At 37.6% G+C, this 22,965-nt stretch overlaps 2 protein-coding genes across 4 annotated transcripts in view; one reads left to right on the forward strand and one right to left on the reverse strand.

The window, feature by feature from the left end:
* Positions 1-518: 518 nt before the first annotated feature.
* Positions 519-3,381, forward strand: crybb2 (crystallin, beta B2). Its single transcript, XM_084389955.1, is given in 5 exon segments — positions 519-659; positions 662-813; positions 2,160-2,292; positions 2,695-2,837; positions 2,959-3,381. Coding segments are annotated over 5 exon segments (720 nt in total). The 5' UTR covers positions 519-536; the 3' UTR covers positions 3,128-3,381.
* Positions 3,382-4,935: 1,554 nt separating this feature from the next.
* The window catches only part of LOC311278275 (uncharacterized protein), a 42,239-nt gene continuing 24,209 nt past the window's right edge, over positions 4,936-22,965 (reverse strand). For all 3 annotated transcript variants that reach the window (XM_084388994.1, XM_084388996.1, XM_084388995.1), the window contains exons 7-13: positions 12,522-12,637; positions 10,975-11,128; positions 10,145-10,316; positions 9,828-9,967; positions 7,815-7,951; positions 7,629-7,718; positions 4,936-6,503 (exon numbers count right to left, since the gene is read on the reverse strand). In XM_084388994.1, coding sequence (XP_084245120.1) covers positions 7,637-7,718; positions 7,815-7,951; positions 9,828-9,967; positions 10,145-10,316; positions 10,975-11,128; positions 12,522-12,637 — 801 coding nt within the window. In that variant the 3' untranslated portion in view covers positions 4,936-6,503; positions 7,629-7,636. The remainder of the gene's footprint in view (positions 6,504-7,628; positions 7,719-7,814; positions 7,952-9,827; positions 9,968-10,144; positions 10,317-10,974; positions 11,129-12,521; positions 12,638-22,965) is intronic.

The raw sequence follows: 22,965 nt of genomic DNA on the forward strand, positions 1-22,965 counted from the left end.
TCGACTCTTGGCACAGGTTGTGCTGAATCATGGGATATGGAACAAAGCGTGGCTGGGCGAAAACTGACAACTAATGAAATAACTTTGTGGGGTATCAAAAGAAAAGGGAGGGTAGTATGGCGAGGGTTAGGATGTTTGGCTGGCACTTCTTCAGCCCTCCCAGTGCCAGCCGGTCAGCCTATTAGGACCAGACTATGAGCGTGTTCTGGACAGAGATATGTTTGGCAGTGTTTCCGCCCCTGAGCTTCCGATATATATTGAGCCGCTGATGCCACCACACAGCGACTGACACACCCCGGAGCTGGTAAGACATACATATTATTGCTTGCTTTATTATTGTTATTGTGTTATTTTCATCTCCACCGTTTTATCTACTTAAGTATGGAATGTAACTCAGCCATGTCATTCATGCAGACTGTAATGCTTTTGCAATATTCAGTCATCTACACTCTCGACACTAATAATTATTGCTTGCTTCCTACTCTATTCCTAATTTGATTTCTGAACAAAGCTCATCACACCCATCCTGGTTCACTATGGCAACTGATCACCTGAACCCTGCAACCAAGCAAAAACAACCAGTTGCCAGTGCCTTCAAGGTACAAACACGTCGTCAGACTCAGAGGACCTGTGGTGCATGTTACTTATCCGTTAATCCTACTTATCTTCCTTTATACTCTCTCTTCCTTCAAAGTTGGTGATCTACGAACAGGAAAACTTTCAAGGACGCTGTCATGAGCTGACTGGGCCCTGTAACAACCTCCAGGAGGCGGACGTGGAGAAAGTGGGCTCAATACTGGTGCTGTGTGGACCGTAAGTTTGTGTGTGAGAAGAAAAACAACTGAATGCAAATGCAATATTGCATTAATTTCAATTAACAAGAAGTTAATACTGAGTAACTGAAGTTTTAAACACAGGAACAACATAAAAGTTCAGTTTGAATGGTTATTTTGTTCCGCTACCAAGGGAAATGAATTCAGACGAAGCAACAGCTTCAAGCTTCACTTGGTACCATGCAACACATGGACTGGAACTAAATATGTGGACCGAAGCAACAGCTCAAATATTCCACTTCGGTTTTTCAATTTCACTAGAGAAAACGGTCCTGGTCCTGGCACTAAGTGGTCCTGGAGTTAAGAGAAAGCATTGCCGTTTTACCGCGAAAATTGGGCTTGACATATTACATACACTATATTTGACAGAAATACTTGTATTGAAAACAACTTATATTCTAACAATGATACAATTCTTTAGATGATATGCCAGGTGGGTATTGTGAGGGAGTAGCACTGGTAACAGATTGGCAAATCTGGATTGTTGCTAGTAAACTTAAACAAAAAACAAAACTATCATGTCATTTATGGAAGAATTTTCAATATCTTGAAATGTTTAGTTTAGATTACACACTGTAAATAGTTTATTTTTGAAAAAGTAAAAAAAAATAAAGGATTACTAACCCCACAAAAGGATGTCAGTCTTAGGTAAGATAATTTATTTTTGAAAACAGACTGATTATGATTACTTCTATACATAGATTTTATAGTAATTGTGACTGTAAAATACATAGTTTAGGTATAAGAGTGGCATATTTTGAGTTGTGGTATTTGGATTAGTTTAAAGGGATAGTTCACCCAAAAATGAAAATTCTGCCATCACCCTCAACCTGTAAGAATTTCTTTTTTCTGCTGAACACAAAAGCAGATATTTTGAAAAATGTCTGTAACCAAACAGTTGATGGACCCCATTGACTTCCATAGTATTTTTTTTTTTCCTACTATGGAAGTCAATGGGGTCCATCAACTGTTTGGTTACAGACATTTTTCAAAATATCTTCAGAAATTCTTACAGGTTTGAAACAACTTGAGGGTGAGTAAATGATGACAGAATTTTCATTTTTGGGTGATCTATCCCTTTAAACTGTCGTTGGAACCATTTTGATTGGCCAATGAGCTGGTTTTGTTACACATATCTGGCAACCCTGTCCCAGACAACCCTGTCCCAACAACTCATTATCGCTCATAGACTATTTTCTGAAACGCTACAAACACAAGCGGAGTGATACAAAGGGTAAAATGTCCCAGTGCTCTTAAATTAGCACTGGGAAATTTTAAAATGACTGAGTGAGAAACCATGACAAAGAAGTTCACTTTTTGTTCTAGGTGGGTGGGATATGAGCAGCCCGGCTGTAAGGGGGAACAGTATGTGTTTGAGAAGGGTGAGTATCCTCGCTGGGACGCCTGGACCAACAGCAGACGCAGTGACTGCATCGTCGCCTTCCGCCCCATTAAAGTGGTAACTAATAAATAGCTAATATACAGTAACCAGTCAACATTTTGCACACTTATTCTTCATTATAAGTATATTACACATTTTAGAATAACGATAAGGTCATTGTAAAACCTATGAAAAACAAATTGTTGATAAATTATGTGATATTAAGTCAAAGCCAAGTAACATTTTAGGTTCTACATGTCCTTGAGGTACATCCAATAAAAAGAGTTGCTGCCTATATAAAGTAGTTTTGGAAAAAATTTACAAAACTAATTTCAAAGCGTTTATGCATTCATCTTTAGATCAAACGATTTTTATGATCACAGTTTCATCATTTCAGTCAAGCATGTCCAAATGTGTATATTGATTTGTCCCAAAGGGGTTCTTTCAGTATACTTCTCTACACTTCTTATGTCCCCACAGGACAGCCAGGAACACAAGATCGTACTCTACGAGAACCCAAACTTTGCTGGGAAGAAGATTGAGATCGTAGATGATGATGTCCCCAGCTTCCACGCTCATGGATACCATGAGAAAGTCTCTTCAGTTCGTGTGCAGAGTGGCACGTGAGTAAATACCTAAAAATATCGCTGACGTGATACATTAATCTCACATCTTCTGATACTCTCCATGTCCTCCTGTATAATAACAGTTTTGCTTCACTTCTTGTTTTAATCTCCATTACAGCTGGGTGGGCTATCAGTACCCAGGATACAGAGGCTACCAGTATTTGTTTGAGAAAGGAGAGTTTAAGGAGTGCTCTGAGTTCGGGGCCCTGCTTCCTCAGATCCAATCTGTGAGGCGCATCCGTGACATGCAATATCACCCAAGAGGGGCATTTCAACCCTCTAACTAAGTTCCCAGCCTCTAACCCCCCCACCCAAGCTTCTGAAACACCCCCTCCTGTCCCCACTCTTCACTTTTGAATGCTTATCTTTGACCTTTTCAATTGTGTCAGTGATTCCATTTGCTACTGCTGAGAAATAAATAAGTGATTTTGCGTTATGAATGTTTCGGAGCTTTTATTTGAGCATTCGTACTGTTTTGTAAGTGGATTGGACTTTTTGATTGATTGGATTTATAATTAATTTATTAAATTCAGTCTCTTTCAAAACATACTAATTCATATTTATTTCTTTATCTATATACAAAACACTAAATATTGTCAAAAGGGGACTCGTTTTGGCATCCCTACACAAATATGTACTTGACCTCATTGTCACAACAGCAACAAAAAACGGGCATCTTGAAAACACTTTAGCTTCTGCCTCAGAGAAAACGTTTAAATGGAATATTAATAAGACATCACATTATGAGAAAATTGTAGAAAAAAAATATGTTAACGTCATACGCAGCAGTCATATTGCACGCCTTCAGTTTCTTGTGACCACCTAATATTTGTGAAATTGCTTTGAATTTGAATATAATTTGATTTAGTTTAAAATGTATGTATTCCTGTTGTGTAATTATTATTAAAGTTTTAAATAACTATTTTAATATATTTTAAAATGTAATTTATTCCTGTGAATAATTAAGCATAATTACTGCTGTTTTCGGTCACATGATCCTTCATAAATTATTCTAATATCTGCTGCTCAAGAAACATTTCTTATTTATTTCAATGTTGGAAACAGTTGTGCCATTTAATATTTTTGTGGGTTTATTATATGAATAAAGTTCAAAAGAACACTTATTTGAAACAGATATATTTTGCCACATTATAAATTACTTTCACTTTTGAGAAATGTAATGCATCCTTGCTAAAAGTTTTTCTTAAAAAATAAAATAAAAATTAACCCCAAACTTTTGAATGGTTGTGTACATTTCAAGACCAAACATTCCCCAGAAAAATATTGTGTATATGTCTTAGTTTATTTGGAATATTCTGATTATATGATTACAGTAATAGCTGTTAAGCATGTTAACGTCTTTTCAGAATAAGCTTTAATCAGAAAATTAGGTAACACTTTAGTTTTGAGTCCAATTCTCACGATTAACTAGTTGCTTATCAGCATGCATATTACTAGGATATTGGCTGTTTAGTACTTATAAAACAAATATTAATGTCTTATTCTGCATGACCATATCCTACATATTCTATTCCTTAATCCTACCTAATACTTAAACTTGACAACTACCTTACTAACCATTAATACGTATTTTTACATTGTAAAATTATATTGTTGGTTTAACTGAAAAAAGTAAGTTACCTGGTTGCTTTGCCTAGTTCATTAAAAATAAAAAGTTGAGTTAATACACAGCAAAATCCCCAGAGTTAAATCAACTTTGCTCAGAGTACATATGGTCCCACTCTAAAGACACTCTGAGTTAAAGTTAATGAGTTGATTAAGTGATTAATTAAGTGATGATTGGGCATTAGTAATGAACACCTGCAGAATCACTGAAGAGAAACACAAGAACTACAACTCACTTCCAGCCACAGCCTTAGATGAAATGAACTGAAGATTAAAAAAACAAAAACAAATGTATTACAGTGCATAAATTTAGGCAAAGTCGTGTGACTGAAAATTAAGTGCATGGAAATTGACCTTTAAAATCACATGACCTTTTGTGATTAAAGTTGTCTGCCAAAAATGGTGTTAATAGATGAGCTCTTCCCAAGTTCTGAAAAGAACAATTTTAAGAAAAAGAAGGGGGGATAAATCAATTTATAGTAAATTTTATTACGAATTTACAGTATTGGACACTGGCATTACAACAGTGCAATGAACATCTTTACAGTCAAATTTAAAATAAAAAGGACAAATTACCCTTAAACAGACTATAACAACTGTAGGCAGACAAATAAAAGAAGCTGATAATAATAAAAAAAAGAACCGTAGGACACATTACTCACATACCGTCGGCATACCAACATCACAACATAGACATCAACGAAGATTCATGCGTTACAAAAGTGACTATTGGTCAGAAACGCTGTTCATTAACAGGTGGAAAGTGCTTGTTAAGTGGCAAAATGACCCAGCATTTTTTTTTCTTTTAAAAATACGGTAACAACTAGTGTGCAATGTAATGTGAACAATGTTTACAGTACTTTGACATTTCAAACTTCCCTTAAGCGAACTAGTAAACAAAACAAAAAAACTTAAGATGTGAGTGAGGGACACAAATAAAACATTTTCCCTTTGTATTCATTCATTATTACATTGTAAGGGAAGAAAAAGAGATTTATATGCTGATTGTGCAATTTCCTACCATCATTTTTGGCCCATCATTAAAGCAAGTAAAGTATTGGGATACAAATACCAAAAAATAAAGTGAAAGAAAGGGAATGACTGATTGTACATGCGCAATTTTTTTTTTTTCCAATCATGATATTATGGATTCAACTGAAAAGATGAAACTAAACAAATGATCCATTATACGGCAACCGTTGCATGTGAAAACGCCCCGAATCTGAACGCAAAATATGGGATATTGGGAGTGAAAACGTGTGCAAACAAATGATGAACTAATTTCATTTGGTGGCCCATCCGATCAGGTTCACACTCGCACATCAACACACATACAGGTCAGAGGGCCGCAGTTCTTCTCAAATGAAGAATTTCGACTCCTTTTTTGATCATTTACCTCTTTCAAACCGACATTAATACAAATATAACTTTCTGTGATTACATGAACATGTGTCGTAACTAAATACACTTTCTATACAGCTCATTAATGATTGGTTGACTAATAAAGTTTAGAAATAAAATCATGACGTCTATGGAAATGCATGTGCAACTGATGCCTATAATCATCAAGTGAATGAAAAAAAAGCATGAGAACTGTGCTAATATGAACATAAAGGGTAAAAAATCAACCAGCATCATACTCCAGTTATATGAAGCACTTCAGGTTACTTGTAGGTGCGTGTGGTCCCACAGTTCCACTATAAACGATGATCGCTCGCTCACTAGAGGTTAAAGTGGCTCTATGCAAAAATAATTCTCTCTCATGAGACGAAGGACTGCAGAGAAACTCGACAACACACACATGGACACACGCTTCAAACACAGATCTCTGCTTCGTCCTTTATGTCAGCCAGAAATCTTTTAGAAAGGCACCATGCACATGTACACGACTCAGGCTGGAGAGGAAGGCCAGAACAAACAACGAAACTGAATGATGTCGTAGTCGGCGGCAGCAGCAGAATTCCCGTCAAGTCCAGGTCAAAGGTTAAGGCTTCAGTCACGAGTTTACAGCTACAGATACTGCAGTTATAAGGCATCCTAGGAAGGTGGGGGGGAGAAAAACACATAATATATAAGTAAAATACGTTATAAAAGTGCAAATCAAAATGTATTTCAAAAAAAGGATCACTTTTCCTCCACGTTTCCTGACTGCTTTTTGATAGAAACACATCAATAATGCTTAGTAACTCACCAATGTGTCATGTAAATGCCTTATACTATGTACTTTTATGGGGTCAAAGGTCATAAACTCTTTAAGCAAAACTTGATCATCTTACATGGATTTTTGCTCATTACCTTGATGTGTTTTGCCTGTGTTCTGGTGGTTTATTTAATGTGATTCTTTTTTATAGTTATCAGTAAAGTTCTGGACCTTGAGTTCTTAAAGAGACAGTACACTCCAAAATTAATTATGAACATATTTTGAAAAAATGTTGGCGACCAAAAAAGTTTTGGGGATTACGGACTTCCATTGTTTGGACACAAAAACAAAGCATGTGCACACGCACACAAAAGACAAACAGATTTAAATATTATTTTTTTATGTTCCACAGAAGAAAAAGGTCATACATTGAGGGTGAGTGATGACAGAATTTTCATTTTTGGCTGAACTATCCCTTTAAGTGAACGTAAAAAATAATTGAAATAAAAAAATTAAAAAGACAGAACTTAATCAGTATGAATGTATTATATGTAAAAATCATGCAGTGAAAACTATCATGCCACTAATTTAAGTTATTTAGAATTGTATTATTATTATTTTATTTTTTTTGTATTTCATCTACTTGAACACTCAATGCTGCTGCCAAAAACCTAGAGCACTTAAAGCAATCATTGTTCTGCTGTCTTTTTTTGATATATTGCTTGAATAATAATAAAACAAACTAAGCAAGTTTTGTATAAATGAGAAATACTTTAAGGCACCATAGTATTGTCTTTGAATCAATTGTTAATATTTATACTAATATTTAACATTTTAAATAAATTGTACAAATATTTTTGTTTTAGTTTCTTAATATTTTACAATTTTTATAATAGTTTTTTTCTGTGGTATCAAAAAAACAACCATTGCTATTGCCATTTACTACAGAAGTTTTAGTATTGTGATTTAGTATAAGTCTAATTATAATGCAATTACTCATACAGACACATAAGAGCGTTTACCTGCTTGTTCAGGCTGTACCGTCGCCTTCATACTGACTCAAACGTTTTTTAGTCTTTAGTTCTTTCAGCCACTGAGGTGAGGACTCTTCTCTGAGAGGGGACAGAGACAGAAAAACTGGTCAAGACTGCCAGACAAGAGATGATTCTGAAACTTTCTGATGTCCATGAACCTAACAAAGCACTCACCCGTTCTCTTTACCGCCAGCAGGAGGCAGCACACGGGCAGCTCGAGGCAAGAATGGAGATTTCGGTGAGCGCGAGAGCTGAGAGGGCGAGGGGCCGTCTGTCTGATTGTCTGACTCTCCTCTCTTCTTTAGCTGAGCCTGAAATGAACAAATGAGCCTCAAGTCACACGCTTCTTTTGTAAGCTTCCTTACAAATTCATGCAATTTTTGGCATGTAAGGCCTAAAACAAACATTGTTATGCTGGGACATTTTTCAAAGTCATCAGATCGCTGTTCTTCTCACATTACACGACTGTCTGGGGTACCATCATTTAGTTGCTGTTGTGTGCACATTATACGACGGATTGGCGACAGGGGGGTCACACTAAACACTTCAATAGGAAGAATCGCAGAAATGTTTTTTTCTGGTCTGCAAACTACGTTTCACATCAAACCACGCTAGAATTGATGGAGGAAATAACATAAGACCACGCTTGAGACTGGATTTTTTTATCTTGTTAAAATAATGGACACAAGAACCTTGTGATCCAAGTTGTCTGTGTGCTGATTTACAGAAAAAAAAAAAAAGAATATGAAGGAAAGAATGGTTGCTTGCAGAAGCCATGCTTGCTGATGTTCTGTTGCAGGTCTATGACTCCTTCCCCTGAACCTTCCCTTGCCCTGTATCTTGCACTCTCATTGGCTGTAGGTAATGGCCGATGTAATTTTTCAGTCAAAACACATGTCGACCTGCACTGTACACACGCTGCGTGGTTTCGGTTGTTGGTATCGGAGCATTTTTAGAAGTACGAGTACAAGCAACTTCCTTCCTTGAGTGAAAGTACAGATACTACTTGTCAAATATAACAAGTAAAAGTTGTAAAGACCTATTTTTAAGTAAAAGTCCAGAAGTACTCGTTTTTAAAAGTACTTAAGTATCAACACAGTAAAAAGTCAATGTCAATGCATTGTTTTATTATTGTTGCATTGTTGCATGTAATACTTACAGTACCTTATGCCTCTGAATCTATGCCTGCCTACCCTCATATCAATATCAAATTCATTTCTAGAACACAGCTCCAGTAGTGGGATTGAATGTGAGATTGAATAAGTGCACAATGGTTTCGGACACCCAAAATGGCTGTTCCCTCAAATAGTGCCCTATTTAAAGTCGTCAACCCGGCTTTCATTTCCAACCAAAATGCAACACCCGCAACCAAAATTAATCCCCTGATTGATGTTACTACTTTCTACTCAAGGACCTTGACAGAAATGTAAAAAGTATGATACAGTATTTGTCTTTACACAATCTATATAATAAACTCACTCATAATGCCAAAAATGTAATTTGAATTTGTGTTCTTGTGTCCCTAATAATGAACATTGTGCAGGGGAAATAATTTTGCTATAAACTGCAGAAGTGCTAAACTTCTCATTGCACCATAAAATTAGCAAGAACTATCAATTATAATATTACACATAATTTATCTGAGGAAGTTGCCAGTTCCCATTTAAAAAAGAATGCAATCATGTTGCTTTGTGTGTTGCTGGCTAAACAGAGCTTCTATAAAACCTACTGTTATAATTGATACATTTGACATAGACATTTGTCTAAGGCCTCTAAATGATCAACATGATCGCAACTTTAAGATATACCGAGATATAGATTAACAACTGATATTTCTATGCATTTTATGCAAACAGTCTGCTATATTGCTCATTGATTTCCATTTCAAGCTATCAGAATTTCATCTTACTTTTTGGATCTGCATCAAATTGCATATTTTTGCTCAGTTTCGGGCACTGAATAAAACTGAGGTGATTTTTTCAGTCCGATATTCTCCTATATCATACTATATGGGCTATAAAAGCAACAAAAAACGTAAACCTTTTCCTCATATTTTTCAATTGTGTCTAAAAGTTCGATAAACTGTTCAATAAAAAAAAAAACTTTTTCAGATAATTATTTCATATGTCAGGCTTTACAGGGCTAAAGAAATGCAACTGCATGGGGGGGAAATCCCAAAAGTCTTACCATCAAAGCAGATGGGTCCATGCCTGGGAAGAGAGCCACTCTCTGAGGCTGAGACACGGAGGAAGTGCGGGAGTCGGTTCCCTTGGCCTGCTCCTCAGAGTCGGACTCCTCCCCCTGGTTAGGAGAGTCACTCTTCTCCTCTACAGACAGAGAGAAAGACTGAAGTGAGTGTCGAGGACTATAAGCTTTTATAGGCTCCGCTACACTACAGAGACAATTATGACCCAAAGAGGACCCGCAACCTACTTAAAATCCAAACCCATGGGATGAGATGTACAGGTACGCACGTGTCCAGCTGCTAAGATGTGTGTAAGTACCTGTTGAGTCCTTGTAGCGCCATTCATCATCTCCTGCTTCGGTTCCCTCGGGTACTTGTGATAAGAGGGCGCTGTGACGGGCGGCTCGTGAGGGAGGGGCTCTGCGAGTGCTCTTCTTGTTTAAGTGGACCCTGGCCCGTAGCGCACTAGAGTCTAACAGTGTCGTGGATGCCTACAGAAAAACAAATGCCATGGATTGTTTTCTGTGTTTGCCTTCAAATTAAGGTCTATAAGTGTTTTCTAGGGATAGTTCATCCCCAAAAAAATAAAAACATTTTCATTTATTCACCTTCATGTCATTCCAGACATATGCGATTTCGGGTAATCTTTGTAACACAAATGACAATATTTTTAATGAGACCTGAGAGATTTCTGTCAATCAGAAGTCCATTCTACCAAAACTTTGACACTTCAAAAAGTTCATAAAGGCATCGTAATAGAAATCCATATAATTTTAACTTTTTGATAAGTCTTCGGAAGAGCTATTGTTTTAGCTTCGTTTGCCACCTATGTTTGTTCCACCTCAATGACCATCTAAATAAATATTTGACCTATGTACCACCTAAATTAAATCAGTTCATCCCATAAAGTGATCGTGTCTCTTCAGAAAACTTGGATTAAACAGCTCTATTGACATGCATTACTTTTACAAACACTTTATGAACTTTTTGAAGCTTTGATTGCTTGGATTTTTATTGGATTGACAGAAATCTCTTCTACTTCATTAAACATATCTTCATTTGTATTTCAGATGGTTTTGGAACAACGCAAGGGTGAGTTCTTTATTTTTGGATAAACTATCCCTTTACGGTCTAAGGATGAAGACTGACCTCTGGGAACGGGAGCTCTGTCTGCTTGTGAGGAGATGTGGTCAAGCCATCGGGTATGTCGAAGAGAAGGGATTGTTCGGCCGAGTGAGGTGGGGTTGCCTTCCGTGGAGACAGGGTGAGGTTTCCTTCAGATGAAGGTGTAGCTGGAGTGAGGCTGAGGAGGAGAAAAGGGATATTTGAACACATGTTGTCATGTTTAATTTGTGCAGAAAATGCATAGAGAAAGCAAAAAACATGACTAGTTAATATTACTCCCCAGGTTTTCACTGTTATAAGGTAGGGGGCGCTATTATGCATCTTCTAAAAGAGTGCAGAATACACAGGGAAAAGAAGAAGAAACAAGCGATAAAAGCATTGCTTATGCACGTTGTAGAATTTGATATAAAAAAAATATTCTCTCAGATTTTTGTTCAAAATGAACAAACGAACAACGAACACCACTAACCACTCGGTGAGTTGCACAGTTTTGAAAACGAACGTTAAGGGTTGTTTTAAGGACATGTTCGTGCATGCTCGTCATATTCTGTTTTTGTTGGAATAATATAAAGAATGTCACATTTGACCAAATATAGCTGGGCGATAAAACACCCTATGGCAAATTTCTGCAAAGTAAAAGTAGTTTGTAGCAACAGTGGTAGCATATTTAAAGTTGGCTTGAAATGAAATTTCACCCTCTATTTTATAAATGCATATTATTTATCATATTCTGAGCAATTTATCCTTTTTTTTTTCTCGTAATTTTTAATCATAATGTCCTAACTAAATTTTCCGGAAAGACAAGCTTCTTGATGGACTTTTCCAATAATTTTGACTGATTAAATCCTGCCCCTTTCTTACAATCGACTGCAAGATTACATTTCCTTCAAATCTGCCTATATCCAATCAACAACCGATGGACAGTATCAAGTTCCAACTTTTTTTACATATGGATATGGAAGACTACTTCAAAGATTGCTACTTCCGTAACATCACAGTTTTAGTAACAGATGGTTTGTAGCCCATGTATTTAATTTGATTTGCACACATCACTTAAGCCTGAATGATGGTCAGACTCCCGTTCGTATAATTTGATTTAATTTAGCAGTTCCTAATAAAGTTACCAGCTAACTATGATGAGTAACTCACTTAAGTTAAATGTGGATACATTGCCTCTGCGACATCCTTGTCAACAGACAAACACAATGTCCACGCATCCAAAGACCATTTCAAAACACAGATCCAACCCAATGATCGACATTCATCAGCTCTCATTTCATCTGAATCCCTCTTGCATTAGTCTCTACTGTATCCAAGCCTCTCTGACAAACCAAGTCTGCTCTGTAATGAAGATGTATCTGCCTGTGTGTCTGTCCATGAGATCATTAAAGCATTATAGCTCTGTTACAGATGACCCACTCAATAGATGCAATTGATCCTGGTGTTGAGTTACAAGCAGTGGCTTAGGTCAGTTTTTGGAGTCGTTCGGGTACAGTGTCTATGTTGGGAAGTTGGGGAGAAAATGGCTCTTTTAAGAATGAATTTGGTTTTGGTGAGGCGTGTGTGTTCACCTGTCATCTGTGCGAAGTCCCGTCTCCCATGTGCCGTACTGACTGTCGGTCTCCTGCACCAGATTATCTGTGTCTTTAATGTCCTCCTGTCCACTAACACTCTGCTTTACCAGCTCCTGTAAAGAGAAAGAAGAAAAGAGGATGTTTTTAACTTAAAAGATACCAACTTAAAATCTAAAATTCTACCCAGGAAAGTCATGAACCTGTTTTTTTTCTTTTTTCCCAGACCTGTGGCTGTCTGGACGAGACAAAAGCAGTTAATTTCCACTAATTTGTTAAAATGTGTTTTCAGCAGTAAAAAAAAAAAAAAAAATGTTATGCTTTCTGATGAGTCAACAAATGAAGTTCACACAGTCAATCAGTAACATTCTCTTCCTCCACAGCAATTTGTAGTAGGCTAGGCCAAGTGATTTCTTATTTTTATTCATTCATTAAAGCTGAACTCGGCAACTCTAGCGAACTCTAGTCACTTCTTCGCTGATTTTCCCTTTTGTTGTCGCATGTTTTCCCCACGAGCTCCCCCTACAGCTGTGGGGGTGCTTATATATAACAACACTGTCGTAAGAAACTCACTTGCGGCGGCCTCCTCCCCCTCTCTACCGCTGCTCATGTGCGTTTGTTTTGATCGGAGCAAGCCAACTGTATCGTGTGGAGCTATGTCTACCGAGGTGGGTAATCATTATACATGTGCGTGTGTTTATGTTGAATTGCCGTAAAGCAATTCGTGTTTCGCGCTCGTTCTCGTTCTTGTTCTCGCTTCTCACGAGACTTCCAATTTCTATCTTGCCGGGACGGTAGTCCCAAAGTTGCAAGGTTGGTTTTCCGCCTGGGAACGCTGGGGGGAGCGGGGAAAGTCACCAATATCACTAGAACAGGTTGTTTAACCATCCAAATGATTTCTAGACAGTTTTATTAAGTTAAAAAAGTTACCAAGTTCTCCTTTAAGTAAATACGCAACATGAAACACAACGTCTCGAAATCCCCAACAAAGTGTCAGTAAACTTTCTTCACTGAGTTAAATATCCCCGGACCGAACTCCCTTTGTCAGATGACAGTCAGAATAACAGTTGACTGAGTTGAGCGCAACTTCTTGTTACGACAAACACAACAGATATATTCACCTCAGAGAAGAAGGTACGTGGATTGTATTTTGTGTTTTCTGCGTTTTTGTACATCTTGATTTCTCACCAATTGCATGTTTTTCTGGGCGAGTCGGTATGAACTGCTAGCCTGGCTCCGCCCTCCTACGTACTTCCGCTCAATTTCATTTTCCTTCAGTAACTCCGTCTGGGATTGTGGTGTATTCTTTGGTTTTCTCCGATCAATTTTTAACCGGTCCAATCAGCGAACAGAGGGAGTGGCTGAGAACGATGACGTTGAGATCGTGCGCTAGTTTGAGTTGACATACGTCACGACCAAACGTTAGCAATTGGTTATGGCAGATCCAGAGTGACTCTGGTCAGATCCAATAGTTTTAAACTTCAACAGAGTACCCGCCTACAAGGAAGTTAACGCTTGTCAATGGAGAGAGGCCAGACTCTCTGTACAAATGAAATGTACGAGAGTCTGGTAGAACCAGGCTAATGAACTGCGGCACTGTATCATGAACGTACAGTCATGCACAGACAACGCTATCTCAAGACCAATTCGTACAAATTTGTACAATTTGTCTAATTTGTCTAAACCCCAGTGATGGGGCGGGGTCAGGGCTATGTCATTCGTACGAATTCATACGAATTGGGCAACTCGTAAAATATGTACGATTTAACAAAAAACGTACGAGTGAGGTCGCATGAATTCGTACGAATTAGCCACCTGGGATAATTCTGTGATACTTTTTTTGCGTCTTTTTTAAAAAGCTTGATACTGGTCGCTATTCACTGCCATTATGTGGACAAGTGCGAGCAGGATTTTTTTTTTATTCTCCTTTTGTGGTCATAAAACAAAAAAGGGCATACAGCATTAGAACAACACCAGGGTGAGTAAATTATGAGTTAATTTTCATTTCAGGGTGAACTATCCCATTAACAATTGTTTAAGGGGTTTGTGTTGTTACTCATATTTTAAATAGGCTCCACTAGTTGTGATGTTTTGTTTTAAAAGTTAATATATTTTTATAGGTCTAATAAAAAAAAAACTTGTCATGTTTGGTGCTTGCAGTACTTTATACGGTCAGTTTAGTTAAACGCAATGTTTTATGTCTGCTATTCTGAACGTTTAGCATAGCCATAATGTGTGTGACATTTTTCACACAATTTCTACAAGCTGTAACAGAATTGCAGGTGTGGGAGGGGCTGGAACACACACGTTGCGGGAGCAGGATTAAGAAAACATGGTCCTTCAGAAATCATTCTAATATGCTGATTTGCTGCTCAGGAAACATGTAACATTTTTACCAATATTGAAAATGATTGTACAAATAAACATTCTTGTGGTATCCGGATTCTTTTTCTAAATTCTTTTATTATGTACACATGCAATTTCTATTAGGTGATTCTTTATTGTCAACTTTTAAATTAAAGTATTAATTTCTTTCAAAAAAAAAAAAAATCTTACTGACCCAAAAGTCAGTGTATATAATTACCTTTAATATTGTCATTTTCTTTATTAAGACAAAAATACTGCAACTGAACTTGAAAGCACCATGTTTTTTTGTTGTTGTTGTTTTATTAATAGGCATGATGCTTCTGATAGTGGAACAGCCTGAATGAAGATGGAGAGGGAATTCAATCCTGCTGCAGCACTGCAAACAACCGCGAGGTGAAGCTAAATCTCATGCTCAACACAAGCCAGTCATAAAAAAGCAGCCACTCCCTTTGGGTGTGACATCACAGCACAAGAGCTGGACATTAGCCAATTACTGAGTGAAGAGATGAAATCGGTCCAGCAGGGCATAAAACCATCTTGTACATATCACAGAACAGAGCAGCAGGACTATTAACCCCGACCACATTTCAACTATAAACCCAACCATCACCAGTTCGCCATCCTGTAACAAAGTATTCAGAACCTCCATAGTGTCATAGCTGGGCAGCTGCTGATATTTTAAGGGCATTAATGTGATACCAGGAAATGAACCTGAAACAGAGTCACAAACACTTAGTGAAAGTGAATGACAAGGAAAAACAGGACATGAAGACACTGGTGAGACTCCCATGAAAGTAGTTCAATGACCTCATAGAAATATACTGGTTGAACTGGTGAGTGTGTCTATTCAACCATGCCTCTTTTAATGAGGAGACTACAGAGGGTACAGTGTATCTAACACACACACAAACAGTCATCAGCTCCTTGATCACAAGCAGAACTGAGTGTGATCACTGTGTATGTGACAGTAAGGGGTTTGTGCCAATCAGAATTGAATTGAAAATGCCTGGAGAATTTTCATTTTAATTTAGCTTAAGTTTCATTAATTTTATATGCTTTTGCCATTTTTTTATATTTCTATTTTACTGTATTTGTATTAGTTTTAGTAATTTTAGTACTTCAACAAACAAAAAAAAAATGAATGCAAATTTGAAATGTTGAAATGTTTTTTTTAATCTAATATTTATATTTTATTTCAGCTTCATTTCAATGAGCAAAAACACTTTTTAATAGTTTTCATTAACAATAACGAAACTGCAGTATGTAATGTTACTTAATAGATGATATTAATGATTAATTTTTTAAATGCTATCTATAAAATTTGCATTGCCTATTTGCATATAGACATATTTCATATACAGACCCTTTCCAAAAAATTTGAATATCATGGAAAAGTTTATTTATTTCCATAATTCCATTCAAAACGTTAAACTTCCATAGATTATAGATTCAGGGCCCACAACTTAAACGATTTCAAGTATTTAGTTGTTTATTTGTACATAATTTGGGCTTCCAGCTCATAAAACCCACGAAAATAGGATTTCAAAAAATTAGAATATTACATGAAATCACACAGTAATTACACAGTGATACCATGGTCATTGAACCAGGTTTTGGTTATTTTGGCAGTGTGGGCAGGTGCAAATCCTGCTGGAAAATGAAGTCAGCATCTCCATAAAGCTTGTCTGCTGAAGGAAGCATGAAGTGCTCTGAAAATGTCCTGGTAGACGGCTGCGTTGAGTGGACAGCACAGTGGACCAACACCAGCCGATGACCAACACAGACTGTGGAAACTTCACACTGGACTTCAAGCATCTTGGATTGTGTGCCTCTCCATTCTTCCTCCAGACTCTGGGACCTTGGTTTCCAAATGAGATGCAAAATTTGCTCTCATCAGAAAAGAGGACTTTGGTCCACTGTGCTTTATTAAATCCAGAGTCAACGCAGCCGTCTACCAGGACCTTTTCAGAGCACTTCATGCTTCCTTCATTTTCCAGCAGGATTTGCACCTGCCCACACTGCCAAAAGAACCAAAACCTGGTTCAATGACCATGGTATCACTGTGTGATTTCATGTAATATTAAACATTTTTGGAAAGGGTCTGTATATGCATATCAACCATGGTGAAAGAACAGAATTTCCCATAATGCTCTAATTCCTCTTCAAAATGTAGCCAAACACCATGAAGCAGGTTTACATGACAGACACCTTTAACATTACCCGTGACCTGTCAATTTGTTGTTGTGGTGAAATAATAAAGTTTCTCTGACGCGTGACTTTCTTTTAATTACAATGGACCTTTTTCACAGACTGTGATGATGTGTTTCCAGAGTTATCAACATTGCAAATCTAGTCATATTTTCATATTTTTATTTTATTTTTAAAAAGCATGTTTAAGCTGTTCTAACTACAAACAACTTGCACTGGCATATCTTAAAATATATTAGTGCCATTGTTTTGTCTCAAGATGCACATCAGTCTTTTTTATTTTTTTCTAAGGCACATTTATAAAAGCCACTAATGGCGCTTTTCCACCACACAGTACCAGCTCGCCTCGACTCGACTCGACTCGACTCGCCTTTGTTTGGTTTTCCACTGTGTAAAAGTTGTACCTGTAAGCTGCTTCCAGGTACTTTTTTTCGTATCACCTCCGGCGAGGTTCTGAGCGAGCTGAGGCGATACTAAAATGTGACGTGAAAACACGGCAGACTGCTGATTGGTCAGAGAGAATCGTCACTATTCACTGCGTCATCATTGCATGCGCCAGACGGAGTATCCTGAATAAAAAACAGCAAAAACAAAAACATCCAAAAACAGCATACACTCGATTTCCTCCATTGTCCTGTGTCGGGTGTGTGTCGCGTAGAAGATTAAGTCACGGCAGTTTCCTGCGGCGTCGCTATGACGACCAGGTACCATTGTGGAGGTACTATCTGCAATGGAAAACGGAGCGAAAAGCGAGCCGAGCCGAGTCGAGCTGGTACTAGTAATGGAAAAGCGCCATTAGATGTTATAATTAAACTAAGGCCTAATCCTGGCTTAATCTAAGCCCTGTCTGTGAAACCAGACCTATACTTTGTGTTATATCACCTTGGCAGGAAATTACAAAAAACAAAATTAACACCTTCTGCGAGGGTGTTTCTAACACAATGGCTGAGGGAGTGACAAATCAACTCCTTGGTCTTCTCCACAACAACAAAAAAACATTTTACAAATAATTCAACCTATTTTCAACCTTATTTTGATTAATTAAACCCACAAGCGCAGTGTCACCTGAAAACCAAATTGCAAAGGGTCCATTCAATAAATTCCTGTTCCTGCCATTTGAATTCAACATTTTGTGGGGCATGAGCAAATCACTTCAAATTCACATAAAAAAAATATTGGAACTAACTGACACACAGTCCCCAGAGCAAAATTCAGAAATTAAGACGACAGGTATCGACCTGAGCATCAAGTCATTAGTAATACTGAGTGTCTGAATGAGAGGGAGAATGTGTGTTGAGGCTGTTTGCATTAGAGAACACAGTACAGGATGTCATTTATCAGCTTTGCCTTTCCTGTCAGGAAGAGTAACAGGCAACAGAGCAGTGAGAATCAGAGAGCATCTTTCTCTCTCTCTAAATTACTCACGGTTCAGTTTTTATCACGGTTGGTCACAGTTTCGGTTTGGTATGTTCAGAGAAAAAAGGTCTACAGTTAAAAAAAATAAAAATACAAGCAACAGAACAAAAAAATAAAATGGAGCAAAGACACAAATAAAATAAACAGTGCTTCTCAGATTATTTAGGTATTTTAAACAGTAGTTTTCAGGTACAGTAATTTAATAAAGTAGTCAACTATAGTAAAACAACATTGCATATAATATTCACTGTATAAATTAAATAAAGATAAATCATTATTAAAGTTACAAAAGCTAAAGCTCAAGAGCAGTGAGTGATTTACATGTCTTTTGTTATTTGATTAACATTAAAAACACATACAGACAGCAGGAATATATAGGCTGCTGTCCCTTTAAGATATAATGAATGGAGCCAGTACACTGATACTGTACACATGCGTTCTTCATCGACTGTTTATGTTCACTTAAGACATAGCCTACAATGTTTGCTAGGAGTTCTCTTTCACGTCTTGCACTCAAATGTTTAAATTTGAGTATTCGGCATAGAGCGGTACTCGCACTGAACAAAGTTCAGGGGAAGCCAAAATGGCGCATCCATCGAGAAATATACATTAGCCTAACTATATATGTCTTGTTTATTTTCAACAAACCATATTTTAGATGCATATGCGTTGTCAGATTTGAGATGAACCGCAGTGCAAGTGCATGTCGATGTACACTCACCTAAAGGATTATTAGGAACACCTGTTCAATTTCTCATGAATGCAATTATCTAATCAACCAATCACATGGCAGTTGCTTCAATGCATTTAGGGGTGTGGTCCTGGTCAAGACAATCTCCTGAACTCCAAACTGAATGTCAGAATGGGAAAGAAAGGTGATTTAAGCAATTTTGAGCGTGGCATGGTTGTTGGTGCCAGACGGGCCGGTCTGAGTATTTCACAATCTGCTCAGTTACTGGGATTTTCACGCACAACCATTTCTAGGGTTTACAAAGAATGGTGTGAAAAGGGAAAAACATCCAGTATGCGGCAGTCCTGTGGGCGAAAATGCCTTGTTGATGCTAGAGGTCAGAGGAGAATGGGCCGACTGATTCAAGCTGATAGAAGAGCAACTTTGACTGAAATAACCACTCGTTACAACCGAGGTATGCAGCAAAGCATTTGTGAAGCCACAACACGGTATGGTGTTCCTAATAATCCTTTAGGTGAGTGTATGTATGACCACTAGTCATAAACACATGCTGGAGCAAACAAAGAAACAAATGACTGTACAATCCTCTCAAAAACAAGAGAACAATGATTCAGACAGCTCTGTGATAGTAACCACTAGAGTCACTAAAATATGAACCTCAAGTCAAACCAGGGTAACCATAGTTGCTTAAACTTAAACTATGGTATATTTTTGTAAGAGTACCATACTAAGGTAATACAATGGACGCTTCTACTGAAGAAAATACAAGAAACAGAATATATTTTTACAAAGCTTCTCTTAATCTTTGTGTTAAGCAAAAACAAAAAAAATATTTCCTGAAAAACTAATCCAAATCCAAAATACAGGCTGGAATTACACTTTTTATGCTAATCACTTGACCAGAAAAGCCAAGAGGAATGTCTTAAACAGCTGGTGGTTGATTAACCTAAAGCTTTTAGCATGCACTGCATCGCTAATTCCTTAGCATCAGCTATGAAAACAATGTATCAGCAAAATGTCTGTGTGAACTTTTGCACATCTTTGCATAAATCAAACCTCAAAAACTGTGGAATGGGTGTGTTCTGTTATAAATGCTTTAATTTTTGGCTATCGAAACAATTTGAGTTTATTCACGGCATGTAGATCTTCCAAGTCTCAAAAACAAAGCTCGCTAATAACAGCTATGCACTTCGAATGATGACACACCTATGAACTGCTTGATCACCTTGGAAACTGATATTCTGTGCCAGCCGATCACTCATGAATAAACACACACACACACGCGCTGAGAGGGAGTGGTACTTAGGACTAACATTAGTTGTAACTGCCTAAAGGACCACATTGACAATATAAGGGTGTAGGCTCTAGATAGAACAATATCTTATTTTAAAGGGCAAAGCCCTGGATAAGAACACTCTTATCTGAACCTTTCAGTGTGAAAATAAATACACAGCAGAGAGGGAGAGAGAACTCGAAAACCTCTCACCATCTCATACATGAACAGGAAGTGTGAGTCAGGGGAAGCAAAGAAACAATGAACGGATGGAAAGAAAAGATGAGAGAAAGGGTAGTCGTCACTTTACCATCCAACAAGCTGATGTTTGGCCTGTTATAGGGAGTAAAAATGGATGCGTTTGTGTTTCTATTTACACTTGCGAGTCTCATCTCCAAATCTGAATCTCCTCTTTGGCTTTTCATACTCAACGCAATTTTTAAACCTCTCTTCATTCCCAGTAGTGCATGGACGTGTTTATAGGTGTGTGTATTTGCTCACAGCCTCTCATTTTCATCTCCTGGCATTCTCACAAATTCCCACCAAAGGTGTGGCGACATTTACCTCAGGGAACATCAAACATTAACAGCTGAGTTTCCTGTGTTATGAAGGAGCAGTGTAAGATGATTTTAAGACTGGACTGAATTTAAAATATGTCAACCCAGCAAGACCAGGACTTACTCTGGAATATGTAGCCTAAAAGTCAAGTCAAGTCATCTTCATTTATATAGCGCTTTTAACCATGTAGATTGTTCCAAAGCAGCTTTACATTGATAATAAGAAATTAAAGTAAAGTGTTTTGGCTTAATAGCAGCTCTAGAATAAAGTTATTGTCCAGCTAAAGTTAGTTTGATTGATTCACTTCCGTCGCAATGATCATTAGTTATTAACTTAGGGGCCGCTAACACGACACCATTTTAACAGAAAACTCTGAAGTTCTTTATGCTCAAACTTCAAAAACGTGAACCAGTGAGAACGCCGATGGCGTGCACATGCGTATTACGAGTTCAGTCTATAGGCATGTGCATTTGAATATATGTGCGCAGGCGCGTAAAAACAGGCATCACTCTGAATCCCCTTCCAGAATGGACCTTAGTCAAAATAAATACCATTTTTAATTTACAAGATCAGTCAATATGCTCATATAGTACTGTGGTATATGCACTGTTATGCACCCAGAGACCAATCGCTCAGCAGATGAAACGTTCAAAATACATCTTTCTACAATTCTTTTGGTTTTTAAAACCAAGTTAATTTATTAATCCATTAAAAATGCACATCATGAATGGTTGTATTTATATCTCTCACAGAGATAATAATAATAATTCTGAGCCTGTAACCCTGAGCCATTGTTATGAAGTTCAAACTATTTCAGGCAAAGTGTTCATATCTCAGCTTGTTCATGTGTGATAATATATAGTAAGCCTGAAGGGGAAATGGAGCACTCTGCCTGTGCTGAGTGCTGATGACTGAAGGACACAGGAAACACCTCATTATGGTTAGTTAATTTTGTTACAATGATTATGTACCTGTTTTGCCTGTTTCCTGTGACACTGAATGCAAGGATCAATGTGCGGTGCAGTTCTTCCTTTAGTTCACTCTTTCAGAGTGATGAAGGAAAAGCCCTTGACTGACTGTAGAATGAATGAGCATTATGAGATGTGACATGACTGAAACACAGCTATCGGGGGGTATTATAATCTAGTTGAAAACCTGCCCACCAGCATTGCCTAATTCACTTCACCTCACTGTCTAAGACAATCAGCAGTTTATTGCTTTTGAGATCACTCACTGTTTTGTTTGGCACGCATGGACAACAACCCTTGAACCCAACTTATACATACCTAAATATCAACAGGCATTGATTATGAGGCACAATTCAAACAACAGCACAAATACTTAAAAAATGTATGTGATCTTTTGTTAAAAGAAAATATCTGCTGAGAACATGCATGTAAAAATCCAGGAAGTGTATATGCAAACTGCCATTGCAATGTACTGTAAGGTTATCTCTTATGTACAAGGCTTCGGTATGCATGAAACCGTATCTATGCAGACGTTGCTTACATTTTGTGTCTATCAAGGTGACCTAGCGTTCCCAGAATGCCCTTCTGGGCTCCCTGTGCATCTCAAAGCTTCTCTCATACCACTGCAAAGGTCAATCCAACAACACATGTAAACAAATAGACATTGGGAGATGGAGAGGTACCAGGTACAAAAGAAAGAAAAATGTATACAACATATAGAAACAGATCATATAAAAATAAGCAGTTGTTGGAGCTCTAAAGGTTATCCAGACAGAATGACATACAGGAGGTCTCTAAATTCATCTCCAATAAAACTCCATTGCTATAGCCCAATGTTCCCCAACCCTGTTCCAGTATGCACATCAACAATACATATTTTGGATGTCTCCCTTATTTGACCCATCCATTTCAGGTTTTACCCTGCGTCCAAATATGCCTACTTCCCTATTAAATAGTATGTGA

This window comes from Rutilus rutilus (genome assembly GCF_951802725.1).
Source record: "Rutilus rutilus genome assembly, chromosome: 19".
Taxonomy (NCBI): domain Eukaryota; kingdom Metazoa; phylum Chordata; class Actinopteri; order Cypriniformes; family Leuciscidae; genus Rutilus; species Rutilus rutilus.